The 27795-nt window shown below is 38.5% G+C and overlaps 1 protein-coding gene and 1 long non-coding RNA gene across 8 annotated transcripts in view; one reads left to right on the forward strand and one right to left on the reverse strand.

Annotated features, from left to right (window-relative positions):
- LOC105465444 (ALMS1 centrosome and basal body associated protein) overlaps positions 1-27795 on the forward strand; it is a 222632-nt gene that overhangs the window by 135204 nt on the left and 59633 nt on the right. For 4 of the 6 annotated variants that reach the window (XM_071076913.1, XM_071076914.1, XM_071076916.1 and 1 more), the window contains 4 exons: positions 1258-1499; positions 13265-13390; positions 22582-22752; positions 27666-27764. In XM_071076913.1, coding sequence (XP_070933014.1) covers positions 1258-1499; positions 13265-13390; positions 22582-22752; positions 27666-27764 — 638 coding nt within the window. The remainder of the gene's footprint in view (positions 1-1257; positions 1500-13264; positions 13391-22581; positions 22753-27665; positions 27765-27795) is intronic. The other 2 variants (XM_071076915.1, XM_071076918.1) reach the window with 1 other exon arrangement.
- LOC139357899 (uncharacterized) overlaps positions 1-27795 on the reverse strand; it is a 97400-nt gene that overhangs the window by 50161 nt on the left and 19444 nt on the right. The window contains exons 2-3 of one of the 2 annotated variants that reach the window (XR_011611903.1): positions 18296-18389; positions 2036-2142 (exon numbers count right to left, since the gene is read on the reverse strand). This is a non-coding gene — a long non-coding RNA (uncharacterized lncRNA). Of the gene's footprint in view, positions 1-2035; positions 2143-3631; positions 3754-18295; positions 18390-27795 lie in introns of those variants that run through there. The other variant, XR_011611904.1, reaches the window with a different exon arrangement.

The following is a 27795-nucleotide window of genomic DNA, read 5'->3' on the forward strand; positions in this document are numbered from 1 at the left end:
GTTTTGTCTTTAGCTCTCTGAGGAATTGCCACACTGCTTTCTACAGTGGTTGAACTAATTTACACTCCCACAAACAGTGTACAGCCACTCCCTTTTCTCTGCAACCTTGACAGCATCTGTTATATTTTGACTTTTTTATAACAGCCATTCTGATTGGTGTGAAATGGTATCTCATTGTGGTTTTGATTTGCATTTATGTAATCATTGATATTAAGCTTTTTTCTTATGCGTGGTGGCCACATATATATCTTTTAAAAAATGTCTGTTCATATCCTTTGCCCACTAGGTTGCTTATAAATGCTGGATACTAAACCTTTATCAGATGCATAGTTTGCAAATATTTTCTTCCATTCTGTAGGTTGTCTGTTTACTCTGTTGATAATTTTTCTTTTGCTGTGCATAAGCTCTTACATTTAATGAGATCCCATTTGTCAGCTTTTGCTTTCGTTGCAATTGCTTTTGTGTCTTCATTGTGAAATTGCCCATTCCTGTGTCTGGAATGGCATTGCCTAGGTTGCATATGTGGTATCCACATCATCACTGCTGATGTTAACTGATCACTTGGATAAGGCAGTGCTTGCTAGGTGTCTCCACCATGGAAATAAGTTACTATTTTTCCCTTCTTATACTCTATGTTTTGAAATCCAGTCACTCAGTTCAGTGCATACACAAAGGAGGAGGGGAAGATTAAGCTTAACCTTCTTTGGTGGGAGGTATCCACATCTGTTATCTGGACTTCTTCTTAAGCAAAATTTGCTTCTTCTTTCCAATTATTTATGTATTCAGTTATTTACTTGCTCCACTCTGTTTTAATATCAATTCCCTATGATCTCAAGATATAACTAGAACCTTGAAAACTCCTGGTTCTCCCAGAACTCCTTGATGGAATGCTCTGTTTCTTGTTTATCTTTGTACGCTGTGTGTATTTAGCACAGTCCCCTAATTTATAGTGGACATCTAGTAATTTAAAAAAATGTATTTTCAATTCAGCTGAAAAATACCATTTCCTCAACTAACTTATATAATTTAACATTCTAAATTAAAAGTAGGTTTTAAGATAAAAGTAAATGTGTGATAACATTGTATCAAAATAAAGGGTACTGCAGAAATTTTACCTTAATAACATTTGACATTGATGTGTCCACAAAATATTCCTATAGCTACTTAAATATTCCCTGAAACCACTTTTGGAAAGAGATTTCAGTTTCTAATAGGCCAAGGAGATAACCTGCTGTATTCTTTCTCTTTTTTGGTTAGATTACCCAAGAAGATAAAGACTCCACTTTCTGCTTTCTCTGAAAAACTGTCATCTGATGCAGTCACTCAGATAACAACAGAAAGTCCAGAAAAGACCTTATTTTCATCTGAGATTTTTATTAATGCTGAAGATCGTGGACATGAAATTACAGAGCCTGGTAACCAGAAACTACGCAAAGCTCCTGTCAAGTTTGCCTCATCATCTTCAGTCCAGCAGGTTACTTTTTCTCGTGGCACAGATGGTAAGAGAATGTGATTTCATTTTAGATTGTTAGACCAGCTCTTTTGTGTAATTATGTTAGAAATTTGTGGTTGTGCCTTTCTAGTCAGAAAACCTAATTTTAATTTAAGAATTAGGGTCCATATGATTATATCTGTCTTTTATTTGCATAGCTGTCAACAGAATGTGATTTACTATATTTTTATCTTAATTTCTAGCAGAGTTAACATGTAGAACTCATGCCGTTTGTGGTTAAAACTTATTTTTGTCTCATATTTGCAATAAAAATGCAAGGAATTCATAACAACTTGAAAGTAATTGAGGTCTGCTTTTAAAAGGGCAGATAAATTATCTTGTATTATAGTAATGTTATTACTATATAGTGTGTATATAGAGTATATATATACTAAATACTATAACAAATAGATGCATAAGCATATGATAGTGCAAACACAATAGCAGTTTATCTCTTGCTTATAAAGCAATCACCAGAGACCCAGGTTGACTTCTTGCTCTGTTGTCTTTAAAATACGTAACCCAAGGTTATGTTGGATTTACCTTCATGGTCAGCTGGAAGGAACAGAAAGCATGGAGGAGCATATATAGGAGATGTTTACAGGCCAGGTCTGGAAGTAACCCAAATCACTTTCAGGAATGTAGTTTAGCTGTGTTTTCCAAAATGAAGAAGAAATGGATTTTGGTGAATAGGTAGCAGTCTTTACCATAAGGTGAACATTTAGAGTGTTTTATATGCTATAGTTTCAGTGATATTTTGATAGTACTTTTACCGTATAACATTTAGAATTAGAGCAAATTGTATATTATTTTCTTTTTTGGGTAAGTAGCAAGAAAATTAACAATTAAGTTTCCATTCTTCCCCAAATGAAGATGGAAACTTTACTAATTTTTAAAATATTTACTATTTTGGACAAATCTACTCAAAGTACATTTTAAGTTTCTCTGCTTACACAAAAAACTTGTCCATCTACACATATAGATAGAATATACCTAAATGTAAAGAAAAATGTTTGGTTCAGCATTTAAATTGCATTGAATTTAAGTAAGTGCATTTATATACTAAGATGGTTATAATTCTTGAACATTTTTCTTGTGAAATTAAAGCATACCAAATATATATATATATGTATAGTTTAATAAATCATCACAAAGAACACCTTTATGTGTTGGTTACCTGTTGTTACAGTGATACAGTACAACAAACAACCTAAAAAATCTCCATGGTTTGTAACAGCAGACATTTGTTTTTCTTACTCACAGGCTTATGGGTCAATTGGACTTTGGCTGGGCTGGCTGTAAGCTGCAGAAATGGTTTGGGTCTGTTCCGGATACTTCTTTCTGAGACTCAGGCTAGTGGGTCAATAACTATCCTAGAGTGTGGTGTTCTCATGGTAGTGGCAGAAACACAAGAGAAGAAACAGCTATAAAAGCAGCATGCAGTAGCTCACACCTGTAATCCCAGCACTTTGGGAGGCTGAGGCGGGCAGATCACAAGGTCAGGAGATCAAGACCATCTTGGCTAACACGATGAAACCTCATCTGTACTAAAAATACACACACACACACACAAAATAGCCGGGCATTTTGGTGGGCGCCTGTAGTCCCAGCTACTTGGGAGGCTGAGGCAGGAGAATGGCATGAACCCGGGAGGTGGAGCTTGCAGTGAGTTGAGATTGCGCCACTGCACTCCAGCCTAGGCGATAGAGAGAGACTCCGTCTCCAAAAAAAAAAGGATGTTTTAAACCTATGCTGTCCTCAAGTGGATCAATTTATAGAGTCTATGATTTATGGTTCATATAAACTTTTTATCAAAGAATTAATATTATTTAGTTTACTAATTATTATTTTCAACACTGTGGGTCAAAAGTAAAATTTTATGAGGTTTTTTTTTTTTTGGTACAAAACATTTTAAGGTACAAAGAATTGCATGTTAATTACATGACTGCTTACCCATTACTCTGAATTAACAAGTTCCTCTACCCCTTTCTAGTGCTTTTTTCCTTTCCCGGAAGCAGCCATTATTTGCTATGTATTCACTTCTTCCCCTAGACAGGCAGTCCAGTGTAACCTTAAGACTACTACATCCAAACAAAGTTTTTGAGGACTTCAAAAAACTTCAAAAAGTTCTTTATTTGTCTCAGATCCATCTCCATGTGATAGTCATTTCTGCTCTGGGTCCATTGTAATTTTGTCCAATCGTTGCTGTTAATTTTCTCCAACCTGTGAGCTGCGTGGCAGATTCAGCCATTGCTGTCAAGCTTCATATACACCGATGGAGAAAGAAAATTAATAAATCAGATTCTAACAATAACTACAGCAATGACCAAATAGAATTGGAAGCTACAGCTTTTTTTTTTTTCTTTTTTCTTTTTGCCTGGGAGAGTGGTACAAATATTCCTAAGTTGTCTCAGACTAAGGTTGAGGTCATTTTTTTTTTTTTTTTTTGAGACGGAGTCTCGCTCCATCTCCAGGCTGGAGTGCAGTGGCATGATCTTGGCTCACTACAACCTGCACCTCCCAGGTTCAAGGATTCTCCTGCCTCAGCCTCCCAAGTAGCTGGGACTATAAGTGTGCACCACCATGCCCAGCTAATTTTTGTATTTTTAGTAGAGATGGAGTTTCACCATGTTGGCCAGGATGATCTCCATCTCTTGACCTCGTGATCTGCCCACCTCGGCCTCCCAAAGTGCTGGGATTACAGGCATGAGCCACTGCGCCTGGCCAAGGTCATTTTTTATTAATTTCTTGACTGGACTTTCTTTAGAGGTCACTTTGCCATGCCCAGTGATAGAAATTAATACCTCTAGATGTTAATCATACTCCTTTTTAAAAGTAACCTTATTTCTTCTGGATAATTCAGGTCAATCATAGATTTAGTCAGCACTCTCTATGCTGCTCTGTGTTTTGCTTTAGTGATATAAAAAATGTTAAGTAGCTAGGTGGCTCCTGTCCCTAGTAGAATTGTCCCTTTCTTATTTCTAAGGTCTTCCATTTAACAACACTTATAGTCACAAAGGTTGAAAGCAAAAACTTCTTTAAAAGCTTCTTTGTTCCCGAATGCATGCGTTCCATCTGGTACTCGGTGTAGGCAAGTACCGTCTATGGTTCAGAGCATATCCCATATGCCGTAAGAAAGCATTGTAGACTCAGAAAGTGGTGTTCCCCAGCTTATGCCATAACACTTTTCAGTAAATAGCTCACTCACTTTATTTATTTATATTTTAGGTTTAGCATAATTGTGGTCCATACAGCATGGATAAGGACAGGAAATCCCTTTAGGCATCAACCTTTTGTCTCATTTCCTTCGCTTGGAAGTGAATTTCTTCCTTAGAAGCAGGCTACTAACAATATGGAATTCATTGCCAAAATAAGTTATCAGAATGATAGAGTTGCCAAAGATGGTGACACAGTTCTAAGTAATATAAAGATTATTGTTTCTGGCCAGGCGTGGTGGCTCACACCTGTAATCCCAGCACTTTGGGAGGCCAAGGAGGGTAGATCACCTGAGGTCAGGAGTTCGAGACCAGCCTAGCTAACATGGTGAAACCTCATCTCTACTGAAAATACAAAAATTAGCCGGGCATGGTGGCGCATGCCTGTAATCCCAGCTACTCGGGAGGCTGAGGCAGGATAGTTGCTTGAACCTGGGAGGCGGAGGTTGCCGTAAGCAGAGATCGTGCCAATGCACTCCAGCCTGGGCGACAGAGGGAGACTTCCTCTCCCCCCGCCAAAAAAGAGTATTGTTTCCAGAGAAGGAGAGCTAATTCCACTCCAGGACAATCAGAATCAGTCTAGAGGGATTTGGGTTTTATTAACTAGAGACAAGTGACTAGGAGTCCATCTAGAAATGGTGACAGGATATAAGAGAAAACCGTGGTCTCTAAAAATAAGGATAAATGGAAGGAACTGAAGGTTTTTAGCAGTGAGAAATGGTAGCTGTATTCAAAATTCATAATCATATGAGCAATACAACCCTATGAAATGCTTAGAAATAACCTAAACAAAAATTTTAAATGACCTAATGCAGGAAACATTAATCCTTTTGTAGAGATAGAAAATAATAATTGACTAAATTAAAAGAAAGGTATGGTTCTAGGATGGAAGGGTGAATATTGTAAAGTTATCATGTATTCCCACATACATTTATACTCTAAAGTAATTCTGCACAAAGTTCTAATGGAACTGTTCTTTTGAACTGCTTGATTTATCTTTACAAATTTATTTTTATTTTTAATTCTTCTGGGTACATAGTAGACATAAATATTTATGAGGTACATGAGCTATTTTGATATAGGCATATAATGTATAATAATCCCATCAAGGTAAATGGGATATCCATCACCTCAAGCATTTATCCATTCTTTGTGTTAACAAACAGTCCAGTTACATTATTTTTGTTATTTTATTTTATTTTATTTTATTTTATTTTGAGATGGAGTCTTCCTTTGTTGCCCAGGCTGGAGTACAGTGGGATGATCTCAGCTCACTGCAACCTCTGCCTCCTTGGTTCAAGCAATTCTCCTGCCTCAGACTCCTGAGTAGCTGGGATTACAGGTGCCCGCCACCATGCCCGGCTAAATTTTGTATTTTTAGTAGAGACGGGATTTCACCATGTTGGCCAGGCTGGTCTCGAACTCCTGACCTCAAGTGATCTGCCTGCCTTGGCCTCCCAAAGTGCTGGATTATAGATATGAGCCACCACGCCTAGCTGTCTTTTGGTTATTTTAAAATGTACAATGAATTATTGACTGTAGACCCTGTTGTGCTATCAAATACTATGTCTTACTGATTATCTAACTATATTTTTATACCCATTAACAATCCTCACTTCCCCCACACCACTCACTACCCTTCCCAGCCTCTGGTAGCCATTTTTCTGTCTATGTTTGTCCATGAATTCAGTTGTTTTAATTTTTAGATCCCACAAATAAGTGAGAACATGTGAAGTTTCCGTTTCTGTGCCTGGCTTATTTCACTTTATATATAATGACCTCCAGTTTCATCCATGTTGCTGCAAATGACAGGATCTCATTATTTTTTATGACTGAATAGTATTTCATTGTGTATATGTACTGCCTTTGTGTGTATGTACTACATTGTGTATATGTAATAGGTTAATTTATCCATTAATCTATTGGTGGGCACTTAGGTTGCTTCTAAATTTTGGCTATTGTGGACAGTGCTGCAATAAACATGGGGTGCAGATTTATCTCTTTGACATACTGATTTACTTACTTTGGTTATATACCTAGCAGTGGGATTGCTGGATCATATGTTAGCTCTAATTGTAGTTTTTTGAGGAATCTCCAAACTAACCATTCTCTATAGTGGTTGTACTAATTTACATTCCCAGCAATAGTGTACGAGAATTCCCTTTTCTCCACATTCTTGCCAACATTTGTTGTGTATCTTTTGAATAAAACCATTTTAACTGGGGTGAGATGGTATCTCATTGTAGTTTTGCTTTGCAGTTCTCTGGTGATCACTGATGTTGAGCACCTTTTCATATGCCTGTTTGACGTTTATATGTCTTGTTTTGAGAAATGTTTGTTCAGATCTTTTGCTCATTGTTAAATTGGATTATTAGATTTTTTTCCTATAGAGTTGTTTCAGTTCTTTATACATTATAGCTATTAATCCCTTGTCAGATGGATAGTTTGCAAGTATTTCCTCCTGTTCTGTGGTTTGTCTCTTCACTGTTGTTTCCTTTGCTATGTGGAAGCTTTTTAACTTGATGTGATCCCATTTGTCTGTTTTTGCTTTGGTAACCTCTGCATGTGGAATATAACTCAATAAATCTTTGCTAATCTTTAATGTCCTAGAGAGTTTTCCCAATGTTTTCTTCTAGTAGTTTCATAGCTTGAGGTCTTAGATTTAAGTCTTTAATCCATTTTGATTTGATTTTGTATATTATGAAATATAGAGGTTTAGCTTTATTCTTTTTGTTAAATTTATCTTATAGGATTCTGAGTTCTTTCTCTGTGTTATCTTGAATTTCTTTGAGTTTCCTCAAAGCAGATTTTTTTTTTTTTTTTTTGAGATGGACTCTTGCTCTGTTGCCAAGGATGGAGTATAGTGGTGCATTCTCGGCTCACTGCAGCCTCTGCCCCCTGGGTTCAAGCAGTTCTCCTGCCTCACGCTCCCGAGGAGCTGGGACTACAGGGGTGCACCACCACACCCGGCTAATTTTTGTATTTTTAGTAGAGATGGGATTTCACCATGTTGTCCAGGCTGGTCTCGAACTCCTGACCTCAGGTGATCTGCCTGCCTCGGCCTCCCAAAGTGTTGGAATTACAGGCATGAGCCGCTGCACCCAGCCAAAACAGATATTTTGAATTCTTTGTCTGAAAGGTTCCACATCTCTGTTTTTCCAGGATTGGTTTTTAGTGTCATATTTAGTTCATTTGGTGAGGTCATGTTTTCGTAGATGGTTGAGAAGCTTGTGGATGTTTGTTGGTGTCTGAGCATTGAAGAATTAGGTATTTATTGTAGTCTTCACAGTCTGACTTTGTTTATACCCATCCTTCTCGGGAATGATTTCAAGGAATTCAAAGGGAGTTGGGTGTTATGGTCTGAGTTTTTGGTCACTGTAGCCATATCTCCATTAGGGGGCACCTCAAGCCTAGTAACACTGTGGCTCTTGCAGACTTGTAGAGGTACCACTTTGGAGGTTGTATTAGTCCATTTTCAAACTGCTATAAGTATGCTACCTAAGACTGGTTAATTTGTAAAGAAATGGGGTTTAATTTACTCAGTTCTGCATGGCTGGGGAGGCCTCAGAAAACGTAACAATCACGGCAGAAGGTGAAGGGAGGGCAAGGCACATCTTACATGGTGGCGGGAGAGAGAGAGGAAGCTCGGGGATAACTGCCACGTTAAAACCATCAAGATCTCATGAGTGCTCCCTCACTATCACAAGAACAGCATGAGAGAAACTGCTCCCATGATCCAATGACATCCCACCAGGTCCCTCCCTCAACATGTGGGGATTACAATTTGAGATGAGATTTGACTAGGGACACAGAGCCAAACCATATTATTCCACTCCGGCCCCTCCCAAATCTCATGTCCTTTTCACATTTAAAAACCAATCATGCCTTCCCAATAGTCCCCCAGAGTCAACTCATTCCAGCATTAACCCGAAAGTCCAAGTCCAAAGTCTCATCTTAGACAAGGCAGGTAGGTCCCTTCTGCCTGTGAACCTGTAAAATAAAAAACAAGTTAGTTCCAAGATACAGTGGGGGTACAGGCATTGGATAAATGTTCCCATTCCAAATGGGAGAAGTTGGCTAAAACAAAGGGGTTACAGGCCCCATGCAAGTTTGAAACCTGGCTGGGCAGTCATTAAATCTTAAAGCTCCAAAATTTCCTTTGACTCCATGTCATACATCCAGGGCATGCTGATGCAAGGAGTTGGCTCCCGCGGCCTTGGGCAGCTCCACCCCTGAGGTTTTGCAGGGTACAGCTCCCACAGCTACTGTCATGAGCTGGTGTTTAGTGCCTGCAGCTTTTCTAGGTACACAGTGCAAGCTGTTGGTGGATTCTGAGGTCTAGAGGATGATGGCCCTCTTCTCACAGCTCCACTAGGCTGTACTCAAGTAGGGACTGTTAATGGGGCTCCAACCCATGTTACCAGTCTGCATTGCCCTAGTAGAGGTTCTCCGTGAGGCCTCTGCCCCTGCAGCAGACTTCTTCCTGGACATCCAGGCATTCATACATCCTCTGAAATCTAGGTGGAGGCTCCCAAAGCTCAACTCTTGTCTTCTGTGCACCTGTAGGCCCAACACCACATGAAACTGCCAAAGCTTGGGGCTTGCACCCTCTAAAGCAATGTCCCGAACTGTTGTCCTTTTAGCCACAGATGGAGCTGGAGCAGCTGGGACATCGGGCACCAAGTCCCAAGGCTGCACAGAGCAGCTGGGCCCTGGGCCTGGCCCACAATACCATTTTTCCCTCCTAGGCCTCCAGGCCTGGGATGGAAGGGACTCCCATTAAGATCTCTGACATGCCCTAGAGACATTTTCCCCATTGTCTTGGCTACTAACATTTGGCTCCTCGTTACTTATGCAAATTTCTGCAGCCAGCTTGAATTCCTTGAATGGGTTTTTCTTTTCTAGTGCATAGTCAGGCTGCAAATTTTCCAAACTTTTATACTCTGCTTCCCTTTTAAACATAAGTTCCAATTTCAAACCCTCTCTTTGTGAAAGTACGTAACTGAATGCTTTCAGAATAAGCCAGGTCACCTCTTGAATGCTTTGCTGTTTAGAAATTTCTCCCGCCAGATACCGTAAATCATCTCTTTCAAGTTCAGAGTTCCATAGATCTCCAGGATAGGGGCAAAATGCTGCCAGTCTCTTTGCTAATGCATAGCAAAAGTGACCTTTATGCCATTTCCCAACAAATTTCTCATCTCCATCTGAGACGACCTCAACCTGGACTTCATTGTCCATGTCACTGTCAGCATTTTGGTCAAAGTCATTCAGTAAGCCTCTAGGATGTTCCAGACTTTCCCACATCTTCCTGTCTTCCTCTTAAGCCCTCCAAACTGTTCCAATCTCTGCCTGTTACCCGGTTCCCAAGTTGCCTCCACATATTCAGGTTATCTTCATAGCAGTGCCCAACTTCTGGCACCAGTTCTTTGTATTCATTTTCACACTGCTTTAAAGATACTACCTGAGACTGGGTAATTTACAAGTAAAAGAGGTTTAATTGACTCACAGTTCCACATGGCTGGGGAGGCCTCAGGAAACTTAACAGTCATGGCGGAAGGTGAAGGGGGAGCAAGACACATCTTACATGGCAGCAGGAGAAAAAACTCAGGGGAAACTGCCACTTTTAAACCATCAACATCTTATGAGAACTCCCTCACTATCATGAGAACAAGGTGGGGGAACCACACCCATAATCTAATCACCTCCCACCAGGTCTCTGCCTCCACATATGGGGATTACAATTTGAGATGAGATTTGGTTGGATACTCAGAGCCAAACCATATCAGAAGTTTTTAATAAGATCCAGAATAATTCTCTGGATTACCAGGTAGAGACTCTTGTTCTCTTCCTTTACTTTCTCCCAAAGGAATGGAGTCTCTCTCTCTGTGCTGAGCTGCTTGGAGCTGGTGTGACACAACCACCCCTGTGGCCACCACCAGTGGGACTGTTCTAGGTCAGACCTGAAGCCAGCAAACACTGGGTCACGCCTGAGGTCTACAGGAACCACTTCCTGGATACTGCCTATGTTTGTTCAAGGCCTTGGGGCTCTGCAATCAGCAGGTGGCAAAGCCAGGCAGTCTTGTGTGCTTTCTTCAGGGTGGCGATTTCCCCCTGGCCCTAGGCAGGTCCAGAATTGCTGTCTGGGAGCCATGACCTGAAGTCAGAAACCTTAGTGCTTTATTCTGCTGTGGCTGAACTGACATTTTTCCCACAAACAGAGAAGTCACTCCCCGTGGCCACCACTGCCCCAGGCTTGTGGTGAGTACTGGCTGCCTACCACTGATATTCATTCAAGGCCCAAGGGCTCTTTTGTCAGCTTGGGTGAATGCTTCTAGGCCTAGGACTCTCCCCTCAGGGCTATGGGCTCCCTTCTGGCCCAGGGCAGGTCCAGAAATGACATCCACAAGCCAACACCTGGAATCAGGAACTCCTGGAGCCTACTTTGTACTCTACTCCTCTGTGGCTGAGCTGGCACCTAAACTGCAAAACAAAGTCCTATTTAATCTTCCCTCTCCTTTTCTCAAGCAAAGGGAGTCTCTCCTCATAGCCACCATTGCTGGGAAATTGCTGGGTCATACCTGAGGCCAGCACATCTCTGAGTTTTACCCAGGTGATACTGCCTGGCTACCACTGCTGACTATTCAGGACCCAGGTATTCTTCAGTCAGCAGGTGATGAATCCTACCAGGACTGGGTCCTTCAAGGCAGCAGGTTCCTTTCTGGCCCGGGGTGTGTCTAGAAATGTTGTCCAGGAGCTAGGTCATGGAATGGAGGCCTCAGGACTCTGCCTGGCATCTCTATCATACTGTGGCTGAGCTGGTATCCAGGTTGCAAGACAAAGGCCTGTTTAATCTTCCATCTTCCCAAGTGAAAGGAAGGAGCCTCTCCTGGAGCTGCAAGCTGTGCTGTCTGGGTTTGGGTATGGAGTGGCACAAGTGTTTCCCTTGGCCATTTCGGCTGGTGTCTTACTAGGTTGCATACCTCCAAGTCAGCTGGTTCTGGTTCCAGCACACCACCAAGACTTTCCTGGGAATTGCGTTTCTTATTACTTTAGGCTATGGTATAACTATTTTATCACAGAAACCCTAAATTACAGGTAAGTAGTCTAGAGCTGATAGCTGAGTTGCATGTCTGGTGGCTCTGTCATGCTTCCATCTCTGGAAGTGTGACTTCCATTTCTGGGTCTAGAGTAACTGCTACCGCTATTATGATCTGCAGTATCTAGGAAGTGGGGGGCTTTAATGGGATAACTTTACGGGAATGCCTGGAAGTTGCACACATTCTCGCACTCTTCCCACGGACTGATCAAAGTTACCCACACGTTCACACATGGCTGTGAGGGAGATTGGAAGTATATATAGATGTATAGATGTAAGGAGGGAGGGAAGTTGGACACGAGGGCATATTTGACAGTTTCTACCAATCATGAAAGAAAAACTATTATATAGAAAAAAAAAAGTCCATAATAGTAAGATGAGGGCATATTTTTAAAATGAGATTCCTTTTACCCCTATTAGCAATTAATCATTTCTTAATGACTCTACATGTGCTGTTGGAGGAAGAGTAAATTGTCACAGACATATTAATAAGCAATTTAGCAGTCAGTACTTTTTTAAAAACTTCATGAAGGGTGTAATTTTTCACTTTGTAAAAAGAATTTACCTCAGATGGGTGATGGGGAAGAATAAGTATAAACAGGAAAATCTTTATTCACAGAATTCTTTATAATTGAACATTTTAACACAACCTGCATTTTCAACATTAGGCTAAGAGTTGACTATATTTAATCTGTGGTATAACCATACAAATGTGAAGAATAGGAAGTAAAATGAATATTTTTATTTTAAATAGAAAATAGAAAAGCTGAATTTCAAATTATGCATACTATATGCAGACACTTTGTAAACAAACAACAGGAAAAGATGGGTAAGATATACATTAAAATGTTAATAATAATTATCCTTGAGTGGTAGCACCTTGTAATTTTTACTTTTATGTATTTTCTTAATATTGAAAATTCATACTCTTGCAGTGGAAACTATGTTTTGAAGCCCTGTCACACAGATGAGAATTAGACTTACTGTCTGTGACTCTGGAAGCAAAATAAGACCAGTATAAGGGCTTGATTATGACCAGGTTACGGTTCAATGTAAAATAAGATGTTTTTTAGTTAGAGTCATTTGTATATGGAATGGATTGCTAAAAAGTCATCTCAATGAAACCTATCCCTACCATCCTACTTAAACTGTTTCCCCTGCATTTAAACCTCAATTTCTCCTGTATTCCTAATTACCCTCAGCATTTCTATATTTTCTCTGTATCACTTATAATTTATTAAAATGCTGGATAATTTACTCATTTAGTATGTTAATTATTTACTGTATATTTTCCTCCTCTAGAATTCTCATTCTTCTTGAAGGCAGAGATACATTTCTCTTTGTTCACTCATAAATTCCAAAAGTCATGAACACTGCCTGAAACATAGAAGGCATTCCATAGTTGTTCAGTGAATTAATAAATGTTTTTTGTATTAATTGTTCTGATTTTTACCTCCTTAGGTCAGCCTTTATTATTGCCATATAAGCCTTCTGGTAGTACGAAGATGTATTATGTTCCACAATTAAGACAAATTCCTCCATCTCCGGATTCCAAATCAGATACCACCGTTGAAAGCTCCCATTCAGGTATTATGCAGAAATTATTCAAAGTTTTATTATTTGAAATTTTGTGTATTGGCTAGTTGATTCTGTAGTGACAAAAATCCAGTGCTCTTCAATTTTTCAGTGAAATATGGAACTTTTCATACATTGATCTCTGGTTCAGATAGATGAGTTATTTGATCAGATATATTATATACACATAGGCATTTATAAATATTTGATGAAGGAAATTGTATGGATCATTATTTGGGTTAGTGGGCTCTATCTAGGGCAAAGTTGCTAAGCTTTCTTGGTTCACAGCACCCTTAGTGTTTCATTGATTTATTTTCTCCACTTTATGTATAATAAGCAATTATTTTTTTCAAATAGCAATTAAGGAATTAGGACATAAATACTAATTGTTTTGATCTAACAACTAATTTAACAAATTTGTTATTTATTTTTGGTTTTGGTTTTTGAAAAAAGAATTTGTTCATAAATAACCATGATTACTTACTAATGATATGTGTGTAGCTGTTGGACACTATGCAGCTTCTCAAACCATGAGATGAGGTTGGACCCTCTCTTATTTTCTGCTTTTTATTACAGCAGCTGCCAAAAATCCAGCTTTTGCCAAGGCACAACAGCATTGAAAGGAACATAACACTATCTGATGTTGACACTTTGACCTTGAGCTAGTAGTTTATCACTGTCCTTTCCCTAGAATTTTAAAATATCCTGCAGCATCTCTGTGAATCCACTACAGAGGAGCTGCAGAGTTAGGAAATGAATAGTACCCTGTGGAGGCTCTAGGTAAATATTTCTTATAGAAGATTTTAAGTTAAGGGTGCAGAGTTGGTGTGGTGTAGCGTTTTGATTGGTGGGACAGTGTTTTGAGTTGTCCACAGGAGATGACTTGGTTCACTTTAGACAAATTGTTTTTTCCATGATTATCTATAAATATCAATATGTGTGTAGAAATTACAAAGAAAGGAGAAGTTGTTCCTGGTCTTAGGCAAACATTTTTGTTACTTTTATCTGAAAGAGAACCAAACTAGCTTTTGATAGTAACTGCATTAAAGCCTCTGATATAACCTCGCCTAATTTCTCACAATGATAGCATTGAAAAAAAAAAAGAACCACAAAAATACTCACCAAAAGTTAAGATTAGTTGTTAAGTTTATAGCCATAAATGAAATGTTTACTCCTTGCAAGGCTATGGTTTTAAAAACACTGTTAACGGCTACCAGAAAGAAAACAAGTTCACTTAATTGTAGGTAGGAAAGTCTTCTATCCCACTTACTTACAGTTCAGAAGACAGAATGTCTGTAAACAGTAGAAACCTGGTCAGATGTGCCAGTACTTTTTTTTTTTTTTTTTTTTTTGAGACGGAGTCTCGCTGTGTCGCCCAGTTCTGAGGCCTCCTGTGTCGTGCTATCCATAGACATCACTAACACTTCCATCTGGTTGGAGAGATTAACTTAAAGATTGAATAGTGTAGGTGATGGGAGAAGAAAATGACTCAGGACTGGCACACCGTATCCTAAGACATACATTTTCTGTAATAAAGTACTGTATGCATCAGTATGACAAAAAGAGATCTAGTTGCCATATACACTTGAGATTGTTTTTTCATGTTCTTCATCTATTCTGAGAGTGAGGAAGTTGGAAATAGAAAACAATCCTTTCTTAGACCGGTAGACCTACACTGGATGAAAGCCTAGGAATTGTTCTAATTCCTGGCCATTTTCTATGAATATGTTGTGCATCTATAGATATGAGAGGAGCCAATTAGAGTTTGGGGCCAGGAGCAAGACATACATCATTGTTAGAAAATATTTGGGCCAAATAATTGTTCTTCAGTTGAGAATAAGTAAATAATAGAACTCATAAGATCCAAACAAGAAGGACAACAAAAAACAAGGGCAAAGGAAATAGCCATCCAAAGAAAGAGATAAATGTCTGCAAATAAACCAGTCGTAATGGCAACCCAGGGAGTATTTATTCAAGAAAAATGGCCAAATCCCACTAAGAACAGTAAGCATTGGCATTTTAACTTGCCCTAGTCCCATTCCCAGTACCTCAGCTCAGTGATAGACTTAAGAAATATAGCTTTCTTTTCCAAGACCAGAGGATGCAAAATGGAGCTGGGCTCTTTTAAAACTTCTTTCCCAAAGAATTATTAAAATTTGATGTGTCTAGTGGTTCCATGGAAGATTCCTCTCAAAAGGCTTACCTTTACTTGACCTGACTGGGAGCCATCCAGTGCTAAGGGCCTCTGGTGAAAGGGAGGGAAAGATGTTTATCAAAAACATTTACAGACAAGTATTTTAATATCATAGTGGCTGAGGTGAGGACTAACAGTTGAGGTAAACAGCAAACTAACTGAAAAGCTTAAAAGGAAAACTTGAGGATAAGATGTTGATAGATTCTTTGAAAGGCTCTGACATATTCCTAAGACTCTGCGAGACCCCATACGTGCATAGGCCTGTGTATGCTTGGGAAAGACCCAAGGCACTAGGTCTTATCTCTGGCTGACCTTGAGGGTCTGTACAAGAAGAAAAGGGAAGGCTAAGGTAGAATTGGCAGCTGCCTAGGTTAGTGTTGAAGGTACATCCCAACATATGCATGGAGCCATTTGATAAAGGCTGGGAGATTTATTGGTTCTAGGCATTTAAGGAAATTTCTGTTCAGGCATTAGCTGATCACTAAACTAATTGAGTAGTAACTTCAGTGGCCATATATAACAGAGAATATAGACTTTACAGAATTAGTTTAGAGAAGTTATTAAAACAACATAAAGCAACAACACCAAACCTTGGAATGGAAATAGAATCTGATTTCCAGAGTTGCTGCATTATATTATTTAAATGTCCAGGCCAGGTGCGGTGGATCATGCCTGTAATGCCAGCACTTTGGGAGGCCAAGATGGGAGGATTGCCTGAACCCAGGAGTTTGAGATCAGCCTGGGCAATAAAGCAAGACCCTGTCTCTACAAAAAATTAAAAATTAGCCAGGCATGATGGCATATGCTTGTAGTCTCAGCTACTTGGAAGGCTGAGGCATGAGTATCACTTGAACCCTGGAGTTTAAGGCTGCAATGAACTATGATTGCACTACTGCACTCCATTTTGGCCAACAGAGTGAGACCATGTCTCAAAGAACAAAAACAAAAACAAAACACAAAGGCAACAAAAGAAAAATATATATGTGAGACTTTATCAAAATTCAGAACTTTTATATACAAAATCCAGTCAACAGAATGAAAAGGTGACTCACAGGAGAAAATATTTGCAAATCATTTATCTGATGAGGGATTAATATCTAAAATATGTAAAGAACTCTTACAACTCAACAACAATAACCCAAACAATCTGATTGATAAATGGGCACAGAATTTGATGGACATTTCTTCAAGGAAGATGTGTGAATAGCCAATAAGCACATGAAAATCTTCTCTACATCATTAATCATGAGGGAAATGCCAATCAAAACTGTAGTAAGATACCCCTTCACACCCATTGGAATCACTGTTATTTTAAAAAACAAGCAAATAAAGGGAAATTATCAGTGTTGTCAGGGATGTGGAGAAATTGGAACCACTGCTTATTGCTGGTGGAATGTAAAATGGTATAGCCATTATACAAAACATTGTGGCTGTTCCTCAAAAAATTAAACATAGAATTATAGTATGATCCAGTAATTCCACTTTTAAATATATACCCCAACAAAGTGAAAGTAGGATCTTGAAGAGCTATTTGTACACCCATGTTCATAACAGCATTATTCACAATGGCCAAGAGGTGGAAACAACCCAAATGTCTATTGATCTATGAATGGATAACAAAATGTGACATATATGTGTAATGGAGTATTATTCAGCCTTAAAGAGGAATGAAATTCTGATACATGCTACAACATGGATGAACTCTGAAGACATTAGGCCAGTTGAAATAAGCCAGTCTGCTTATATGAGGTACCTAGAAAAGTCAGCTTCATAGAGACACAAAGTGAACTGTGTTTACCAGGGGCTGGGGGTGGGGGAGTGGGAAGTTACTATTTAATGGGTACAGAGTTTAAGTCTGGGAAGATGAATAAGTTCTGGAGGTAGACGATGGTGATGGTTGCATAACAGTGTGAATGTACTTAATGCCACTGAACTGTACGCTTAAAAATGGTTATTTTTTTGTGGGTTTTTTGTTTGTTTGTTTGTTTTTTTGAGACAGAGTCTTGCTTTGTCACCCAGGCTGGAGTATAGTGGCACAGTCTCAGCTCACTGCAGCCTCCACCTCCCAGATTCAAACAGTTCTCCTGCCTTAGCCTCCTGAGTAGCTGGGATTATAGGCACCCGCCACCACACCCAGCTAATTTTTGTATTTTTAGCAGAGACGGGGTTTCACCATGTTGGCCAGGCTGGTCTCGAACTCCTGACCTCAAGTGATCTTCCTGTCTCAGCCTCCCAAAGTGCTGGGACTACAGGCATGAGCCACTGCATCCGGTCATGGTTACATTTTATGTATATTTTACCACAGTTAAAAAAACTTAAGAAGTTACCAAAAAAACTTAATTGAGTTTTAAAAGTAGATATCTATCTTCCAAATCAGTGTTGAGTACATGAAATTAGCAAAGTAACAAAACAAGAAACATAGGGAATTTTAAGATAGCATAAACAATTAAATCAGATGAGTGGAATTCAGTGAGATGTCTTTAGCTATGATAAATAATTTTAGCATACATTGATATTGTCTCATACATGTATTTAACTTAAGCAAGTTCCAATAAATATACTTAACAAAAAAGAAGAGAATTTTAAAAGTACAGGTGTTTTGTGCATGCACTCTACCCTTTATGAACGTATGACTAAGGAAGAATATGTAATGAAAGATGGAAAACTTCATTCTCAAAGTTCATTGTAGTCCTCGTTTGCCTTTTATAGTGTAAGCATCTTACCTTGCTTGTCTGGGTATGATTCTAGAGTTTGAAGAAATGTCTTTTTGGTACTTCATCAGGTGCTCAGATTCAGGTGCAGCGATAAGTTGCAAGCCTGGAGGCAAAAATGACTCTGGTGGGTTTCTTGAGCAGGCACGATGTCAGTTTCAACATATGCCTTCCTAAGGGTGATTTTGACCCTCTATGGCAAGGTTTTCACCTCATATGCTGACTTTAAACCCTAAATTCCATTTAAAATATATCTCTACTTTAGTGAAAAAATAGTAATGAGCCTGTATATGGTATGATCCTTGTATATGTTCACTTAGTAGGATATATAACCCAGATTTAGTTGGGTTTTCTTTTATTGTTTCCTTCATACTTTCCTGAATTTTCTACAACGATCAGGTTGATTTTTTTTTTTAAATGATAGAAAGCTGTCAGCTCATGTTCATTTGTTTATTCAAACAATAGGTATTAAAGATGTTACTGTGTTCCAGACAGATATACTGTGGTAGGTGTTACAATTTCAGTATTGCTCAAAATAAACTATAATGGAGTTTATGTTCACATTGGATGATAGATATTCGACCATAAATAAGTACATAATTACAAGTGATAAATGCTAAGAAAATAAAGAAGAGTTCCAAGATAAACAAGTAGACCCAGTTTTGTTTTACGAACTTTTGAAGGTCTTTTCCAGGAAGAAACTTTTAAGCTGAACTCTAGAGGATGAGGATGAATTAGGTAGGCAAAGAGTGGAGTGTGAGAATGTTCTGGCGAGAGGGAACAAGATTAGGAAAGCCCATGAAGCAGAAAAGAGCTTGATGCATGTGACAAATGGAAAGAAGGCAGCATGGGTTGAAATTTCAATAAATTTGAAGATCTAATTGGTTTTTGTAGTGATTCATGAATCAGGCAACATCTCATTCTATAATATAGAAAAAGGTGCACTGGGCATGGGAGAGCAGTTGGTTCTGATAACGTAGCCAGACCAGGAACAAGGAAACATAATACAGACAGTTCCCAGTTTACAGTGGTTCCACTTAACTATTTTTTGACTTTATGATGGTATGGAAGTGATACACATTTAGTAGAAACCATACTTCAGTATGGCATTTAATAAACTATATGAACTATTTGACACTGTATTATAAAATAGGCTTTGTGTTAGATGATTTTGCCTACATGTAAGCTATTGTAAGTGTTCTGAGTATGTTTAAAGTAGGCTGGGCTAAGCTATGATAGGTTAGGGGCATGAAATATGTTTTTGACTAACAATATTTTCAACCTATGATGGACTTACCAGGACGTAACTCCATTGTAAGTGGTGGATCATCGGTAATACCAAAAAAAAGCATATTGATTAACATCAGGTTACTTTCCTGGTAAAGATTAAAGCAGAGATAAGTTCCTTGTTACGCCAGCTCAGGGTGACTGGCCCGTTTTTCAGTTAGTTGCTGTGGATCTCTCGTTTTTAGAAAACTTCGGTCCATTGTGGAACTTTCCTTCTTCCTTAAAGTTTCAGTTGGATTGTATGGCATTTAGTACAAGTGACTACATTTCGGTTTGGTCTGTTGGGGCCTAGTGCAGGAGCTCAGTCTAAAACAATGGACTCCCATAAATTGTATTTAACAGGGTAGAGCATAGTGATGGGTAGATATGGTTGAAGACAGGTAGGTTCAAGATCATGCAGGATCTTATCAACTGTATTAAAGTGTTTGGATTTTATTCTAGTACTACCGCAATTATGGTTTGATTTACACTTGTAAAGTTTATTCTTGCCACTATATGGAGAAATGGTTTATAGATGGGAAGGCAGAGAGCCATGGTGGGGTGGGTTAGAGTGCAAGTAGAGACACCAGTTAGTTAGAAGGCTGTTGCTGTAGACAGTACCAGAGATGGTAGCATCAGTATCACAGTGTTATCTATAGATAGGGAGAAATGGACAGTCAACTTCCTTTTAGAAATAGTTTCTCCTAGATTTGGTAATAAGAGTATGGAGAGTGAGGGAGAAGAGCGTGAAAAAAATGTCTGGAGTGAGCAACTAGGTGAATAGAGGTGCCATTTACTGAGGTGGAGATTGAGGAAAAAGCAGATTTGGGGAAGATGATCAAAATGTCTGCTTTGGACATGTTAAAAATGAGATTCCTGTTATACATCCACATAGAGATGTTGGGTCTACAATCGAATGTAGGCAGAGTTAATTTACACATGTTAAGGTAATAGTGCCACCTATAAGAGGCACTGTTCCCATTATAAATATATACTTTTTTGAAAGCACACAGATGGGCATGAATATTCCAGATCTTTAGTTAGAGTTCTGGAGCAGCAATGTTAACTCTTGTGCTGCCCCAAACATAAATCTATACTCACACATACTGTAGCTATGCACAGGTACAGGAAAATAAGTATATTTACATTCACTGACACGCACACATGTGTAGCTGCACTCTCTCAGCTGCCTCTCACCTCCTCTGAGGTTGATTCTCTTGCTCATTCACCCACTGCTCTCAGGGACATAATTGTTCCCCACCTAACTCTGAACTTGAGGGATCATCTCTCTTGGAAAACAAGGGGTGGTGGTGCAGACTGTGCGTGTGCATGCTGCTGCTGGTGTGTACTCCCTGGGAGAATTTGTGAAGAGAATGACCACCATTTACAGTAGTTTGTGTTGTACTACAATATATAGTAACTTAAACATTTTTATTTGAGGAAGAGACATTTTTCTAATTTCCATAAAAGTGCTGTAAGAGCTAGCTGTGTCGCTGAATGCTGGAGTCGGATGCTCAGAAGAAAGGTCTTGGCCAATGGTACATTATTTGTTGGTCATCAGCATATACCCTGGTGGTCGATAAGTTTACCTAGGAAGGGAAGAGAGGCCAGTTCTGACTCCTTGAGGAACTCTAGCATTGAGAGATTTGGTAGAGGAAAAGATAAAAAATAAGTTTCCGGAGAGGTAAGAGGCAGATAGGAGAAAGTGATTTTACAGAAGTTGAGAGGAGCCCAATATAATCTATTTGGCCCAGAAGGTGGTGTTTTCCTTGCAATCTGTCCTGCAAAACTCTTCATGGCTTATTGTGCGCTGTACTAATGATACAGGTACTTACCCAGCTCTTATTGCCATACACATACTAGGAGCTCAGGAAATACAGGATCTTAGAAAGAAAAATCATCTCACAGAAAATTAGTATAAGCCTTTATATGTCCAGAAATGTTCTTTTGCCTGTTAGATGTGGCATGGTTTATAGATTAATTTATTATATCAAGGAATGTAGGAATATTGAAATATATTTTAAAAGAATTAAATACTTTCAAGTCTTTTACTTATCTGTCATTTTCCTTTCAGTTTTGTCTTTTGTATTGTCAGATTAATCTTCTGGAAACATAGCTAAATATATTATTATTTCATTTAAAAATCTTCCATTATGTTGCATTTCATATACAATAACGTTTATACTCTTCAGCTTGGGATCCCATGCACTGCTGAATTTTGTCCCAAACAACTATTTTTAAATACCTTCTACCACTCTCCTTAATGTATTCTGCAATCCAGCCTGACCATAAAGTGTCCGCCATTCTTAAATGCTTCTTGTCTTTGCTTATGCTATAACTTCTGCCTAAAATGCCTTTCTTCCTTCCTTTCTATATCAAAAACTACTTTTTTCCAAGGTACAATCCATTTTCTCCTTCCGCCAAAACCATCGTGAACTGAAAATATTCTCTCTCCTGAACTGATTCTCCATTTTATATCTTCTCTTATATAATTTGCATCTCTGCCTTGTATTATTAGAATTTATATTACATAGCTTACAACTTCAGTTTGACTGACATTTCCTTCTGATTATCCTACCCATTGTAGTGTTTTTTTTTGTTTTTTTTGTTCTTTTGTTCATTTGTTTCTTGTTTTTTGTTTGTTTGGTTTTTTTTTTTTGAGACCAGGTCTCACTCTGTCATCCAAGCTGCAGTACAGTGGCACGATCTCTGCTCACTGCAATCTCAGCCTCCCAGGTTCAAGCGATTCTTCTGCCTCAGCCTCCCAAGTAGCTGGGGTCACACGCACCTGCCACCACACCTGGCTAATTTTTGTATTTTTAGTAGAGATGGGGTTTCACCATCTTGGCCAGGCTGGTCTTGAACTCCACCCGCCTCTGCCTTCCAAAGTGCTGGGATTACAGGCATGAGCCATCGTGCCTGGCCTGTAGTGCTTTTTTCATAGAACTGGTCTGAGAGGCAAATTTTTAAAAAGTCTTTCTCAATTTCATGTCACTATTTGTGTTTTGTATTACTTTCCCATTTTTCTTTAGGATCCAATGATGCGGTTGCTCCAGACTTCCCAGCTCAGGTGCTAGGCACAAGAGATGATGATCTCTCAGCCACTGTTAACATTAAACATAAAGAAGGAATCTACAGTAAGAGGGTAGTGACTAAGGCATCCTTGCCAGTGGGAGAAAAACCCTTGCGGAATGAAAATGCAGGTAACTGGATTGGCTTTGTAAACTTTGTGGCATTTTCTCCCCTTTTCATCCTAAGTGAGATTACTGTCTAATCTTTATCCTTTTTTTCTGTTTCGTTATACAAGCTTTTCTCCTTGCCATTATATTGAGCATATATAAGAAGGTAAAATTTCATAAAATCCTTTATTATGCTTCAGAGATTTTTGAAAACTGTAAACTTCATTTTCACAATGGGGAATAAAATATGATACAGCTTTTGAAATGAAATAATACCCAGTCAAGTATATTTTAGATACTAAGATCCATAGAAAATCTTGATTAAATTGCCACATTAGTGTATCTCTGTCAGATATTACAAAGTAATGTCTTATAGGCTGGATTCTGTTGCTGACATGATTTTTTTTTTTTTAATTTTTTTTAAAGACAGAGTCTCACTCTGTCACCCAGGCTGGAGTGCAGTGATGCAATTATAGCTCACTGCAGCATTGAACTCCTGGGCTCCAGTGATCCTCCCACCTTAGCCTTCCAAGTAGCTGGGGCCAGAGGCACACGCCACTATGCCTGACTAATAATTTTTTTGTAGTGATGAGGTTTTTTTTGTAGTGATGAGGGTCTCGCTATGTTGCCTGGGCTGGTCTTGAGCTCCTGGCCTCAAGCTGTCTACCTGCCTCAGCCTCTCAAAGTGCTGAGATTACAAGCACGAACCACTGCATCCAGCCCCCATGTTGTTTTAAAATTTTTTAAATTTTCTGCCAACATTTAAAACTAAGATTTTTGATTTCCCTTGAAAAATCAGAAAATCTGGCTGCCCTTTGGCTTGCATTCATTCATGGTGGTAATCAGCTGCAGCTGAGCCATGGCTGTCCCCCTGCAGGCAGGACATCCATTCTCTTGTTTGCTTCCATCCCCACAGCTCTAAGACTCAGTCTGCTTCATTCTTCCACCTTATCTGTCTGGTCACTGTGGGTATTTGAGTTTCAATCTTTTTTTTTTTTTTTTTTGAAATGGAGTTTCAATCTTGTTGCCCAGGGTAGAGTGTGATGGTGTGATATCTGCTCACTGCAACCCCCACCTCCCAGGTTCAAGTGATTCTCCTGCCTCAGCCTCCAGAGTAGCTGGGATTACAGGCACCCGCCTCCACACCCAGCTAATTTTTTGTATTTTTAGCAGAGGTGGGGTTTCACCATGTTGGCCAGGCTGGTCTTGAACTCCTGACCTCAGATGATCTGCCTGCCTCAGCCTCCCAAAGTGCTGGGATTACACGCTTGAGCCGCCGTGCCTGGCCCCCACTGTTTTATAAAAGCTTTTTTTCTTCTGCACCCCTGACGTTATACTTTTGTAGCTGAGAGATGATAATATTTATTAAATGAAAACTCCAGTAGCCACTGAAAATTCTGTATGTATAATTGCCTGTGTTTGTTATATTTATACTTTTTTATTCCTGTGTATAACTATTAGCCAAATAGGTGCTACTGATCCCAGGGCAGTTTTTAAACGTAGGGTGGCTCTATGTTCTAGTTTTGGTATAGTGTTAATGACTTCATGTGATAGCATCAATGCCTTTGTGAGAAAAATAAATGAGGTCTGCTTATTAAAGCACACTTTTTTTAGATAATTTTGTTCTACTTCAAAACACAGTGAAGTCTTTTTATAAATGCTTTTTGAAATAAGACAAGAGAAGCATATCTACCAGCTAACATTGAGACTGCCAAGTAAATAAAAAGAAATAATTTTACAAAATATAGTTCATAAATGAAAACTTTCATGCACCAGGGAATCCCTTACATGTTTTCCACTATCCATATACTAGTGGCAGTTTGGTTGAAACAGATAACCCTAAGATCCCAGTGTCAGATACTTTAGGTGAGGGGAGATGTGGAAAAGTTGGCAGGAAAGAAGTGAACTGTGTCTGAAGTCTGCACAAAGAACTTACCGGCTTTACCTCACTCCCAGGCTTCATTTGGTAAAGATGATATGTTTGAAATAAAGTCAGTCTCAATTATCTGAGGACCCCTACAATCTCCCATCTGTTGGTCTACTTACAGATTTCACATCCCAAGGAAAAGCCATCCTCCTGGCTTAGTCCTTAGTAGCCATTTCACCTTGAGAGAAACCTAGCCTCAGAACCTCTTGCCTTAGAGAATTAAAGAAGAAGAATAGAGGAGAGAATGCCTGCCTGGGAAACTGAACAAAGACCTATATAATAGCTAAAAGAGCTCATAGAAGATCATATCATAAGTAAAATTCTCAAAGGGGTGAAATATAAAAGTGAGAAAATCTCTTCAAAAATAGAACATAAAGAGACGGGAAAATATTTTTTAAAATTCAAGATTGTCCCAAAAGTTTCAACATCCAAAGCAGGTATTCTGTAAAGACAATAGAGAAGGCAAAAAAGAAAGAACCAAAGGACTAGTATAGGAATAAATTTCAGAACTGAAAGATGTGAGTTTTCATACTAAAAGGGACTACCATGTACATAAATATATACACCAAGGCACATGACCTGGACATTTTAAAACTGATTTGAAAAGAGATTCTAACAGCTTCCAAAAAGAAAACGTACATTCCATGTAAAGAAATGGAAAAGAGACTGGCATCAAACTTCTCAAAAGTGATAAACAGAGTTAGAAACCAAAGGAATAATACCTTAGAATTCTGAGAGAAAATTATTTCACTAAAACAAGGGAGTTTATTTAAGTTAAAAAAGAAGAAAAGAAAGAAAACATGGGATTGAGGAAATGGAGGGGGCCAACACAGGAAACGGGAAACGAATTCTCACTGTGGTGGTGGTACACAAGGCCTAGAACCCATTCAGATTGAAGCCTGCAAGGAAAAAGTCAAATTGATAGGATACCTTATGTGATTGACTGTACTTAGAGGAGGTTTTCAGTCTTAGAAACTCAGAAAATGCAAAAACAAAGCAGTTATTAACTCTTCAGGAAAAGCATAAATTTGTAATAGAAAATAAATGTAATTACAGTATACTAGCTGGCTTAGCTGTGAATAATAATTATGTAAACAATCATGTAAACACTAAATATCGATTTAATTGAATATTGATTTAATCACTCTGACCATTATTTATGTGACATATAAACACTGAACATTAATATAGGGCTAAAACTTTTCAGAAGATAGCATGAAAAGATATGTATGGGTAGGAGGGTTTTGTAATGAGATAAATCCATAATTGATCTTAGTATATAGTATAAGAATAAATCCCAGAACTGAAAGATATGAGATTGTAATTGATCTTAGAAGGAAATCAATAGATAATTTCTGGAATATAAAATGATATGGTAGTATAAAGCATGTTATTAGGAAATAAGGATATTGATCCTAGAATAAATGGCTAAAGGAGTTGAAAATGGTAGCCTTTAGAAATTGGGAATCTGGAGATCCCTGGAGAGGGAACTGCTGACTTTTCTTATAAGCTTCATGAAACTATTTGACTTTTAAAACATATACATTATTTTTATTAAATCAGAATTTATATTGTCCTTCAGCTCAAAAAAGTAAGAAAAAAAGTACATTTGGCAAATATTGACTAAAGAAAAGCTAGTGTTAATATAGACAAAATAGAATTCCAGGACAAAAAAAAAATTAAAGGTAGATACAACAGTTTTATCTCATAGTAATAAAAGGGTCAAATATACCAGGAAAGATAAAATTGTGAGCTTATATGTATATTCTCAAACATATTCAGGAAAATTACAGGAACGTGTAGGTAAATTCAACAATACATTTCAGAAATGTGAAAGATCAGAAAGTAAAGAGAGAAAGTAGAGCCAGGCACGGTGGCTCACACCTGTAATCCCAGCACTTTGGGAGGCCAAGGCGGGTGGACCACGAGGTCAGGAGATCGAGACCATCCTGGCTAACATGGGGAAACCCCGTCTCTACTAAAAATACAAAAAAAAAATTAGCCGAGTGTGGTGGCAGGCACCTGTAGTCCCAGCTACTGAGGAGGCTGATGCAGGAGAATGGGGTGAACCTGGGAGGTGGAGCTTGCAGTGAGCTGAGATCACGACACTGCACTCCAGCCTGGGCAACAGAGCGAGACTCTCTCTCAAAAAAAAAAAAAAAAAGAGAGAAAGTATTTGAATAATGAAGTTTGACTTATAATAGATGATTTTCCATTTTTAAAAGAACACAGAAAATTTGATGAATTTGTTGGTTTCAAAGAATTGATGTGCAGACAGACCAGCTTCACTGACCACACTGTAGCTAAATTAGAACTCAACAATAAAAATATGGAATAATGAAATAAAAGAAAAATCTGTCTATAACAGATTGAGTGGTATTCTCCCAAAATTCACGTCCACCTGGAACTTAAGAATGTGACCTTATTTAGAAATAGAGTCTTTGCAGATGTCATTAAAGATCTCAAGATTAAATCATCTGGATTTAAGATGAGTCCTAAATCTAGTGACTATTTTCCTTATAAAAAGAGGAGAGAGGACTATTGAGGACAGAGGCAGAAATTGAAGTTCGGCTGTCACAAGCCAGAGAATGCCATGGGCCATTACAAGCTGGGAGAGACAAGGAAGAATTCCCACTTGGAGCCTTCTCAAGGGGCATGGCCTAGCTGACACTGTGATTACAGACTTTAACTTCCAGATCTGTCAGAGATTAAATTTCTTTGGTCTAACCTGCTCAGTAGTAATTTGTTATGGCAGCCCTAGGAAACTAATACACCATTCATCTATTTGAAAATTATATAATGTAATTCTAAATAACTCAGAAGTTAAAGAGATAAATCATAATGGAGATTACAATATATTTAGAACTGAGGGATAACAAAATTTTAATATCAAAATTTTTTAGAAGAGAGCCAAAGTGATATTTAGGGGTAAAGTTACACACTTAAATATACATATTAAAAAATAAGAAAAATCCAATCAAAATCCCTGCAGGTTTTTTTTTTTTCTCAGAAACCAGCAAGCTTATTCTAAAATTGATAAGGAAATACAGAATGCCAAGAATGGCCAAGGGAATCTTGAAGAACAAATCTAAAGGATTTACACTACCAGGTATCAAAACTTATTATAAAGCTAAAGCTGT

The sequence above is a fragment of the Macaca nemestrina genome, chromosome 13 (genome assembly GCF_043159975.1).
Source record: "Macaca nemestrina isolate mMacNem1 chromosome 13, mMacNem.hap1, whole genome shotgun sequence".
Classification (NCBI taxonomy): domain Eukaryota; kingdom Metazoa; phylum Chordata; class Mammalia; order Primates; family Cercopithecidae; genus Macaca; species Macaca nemestrina.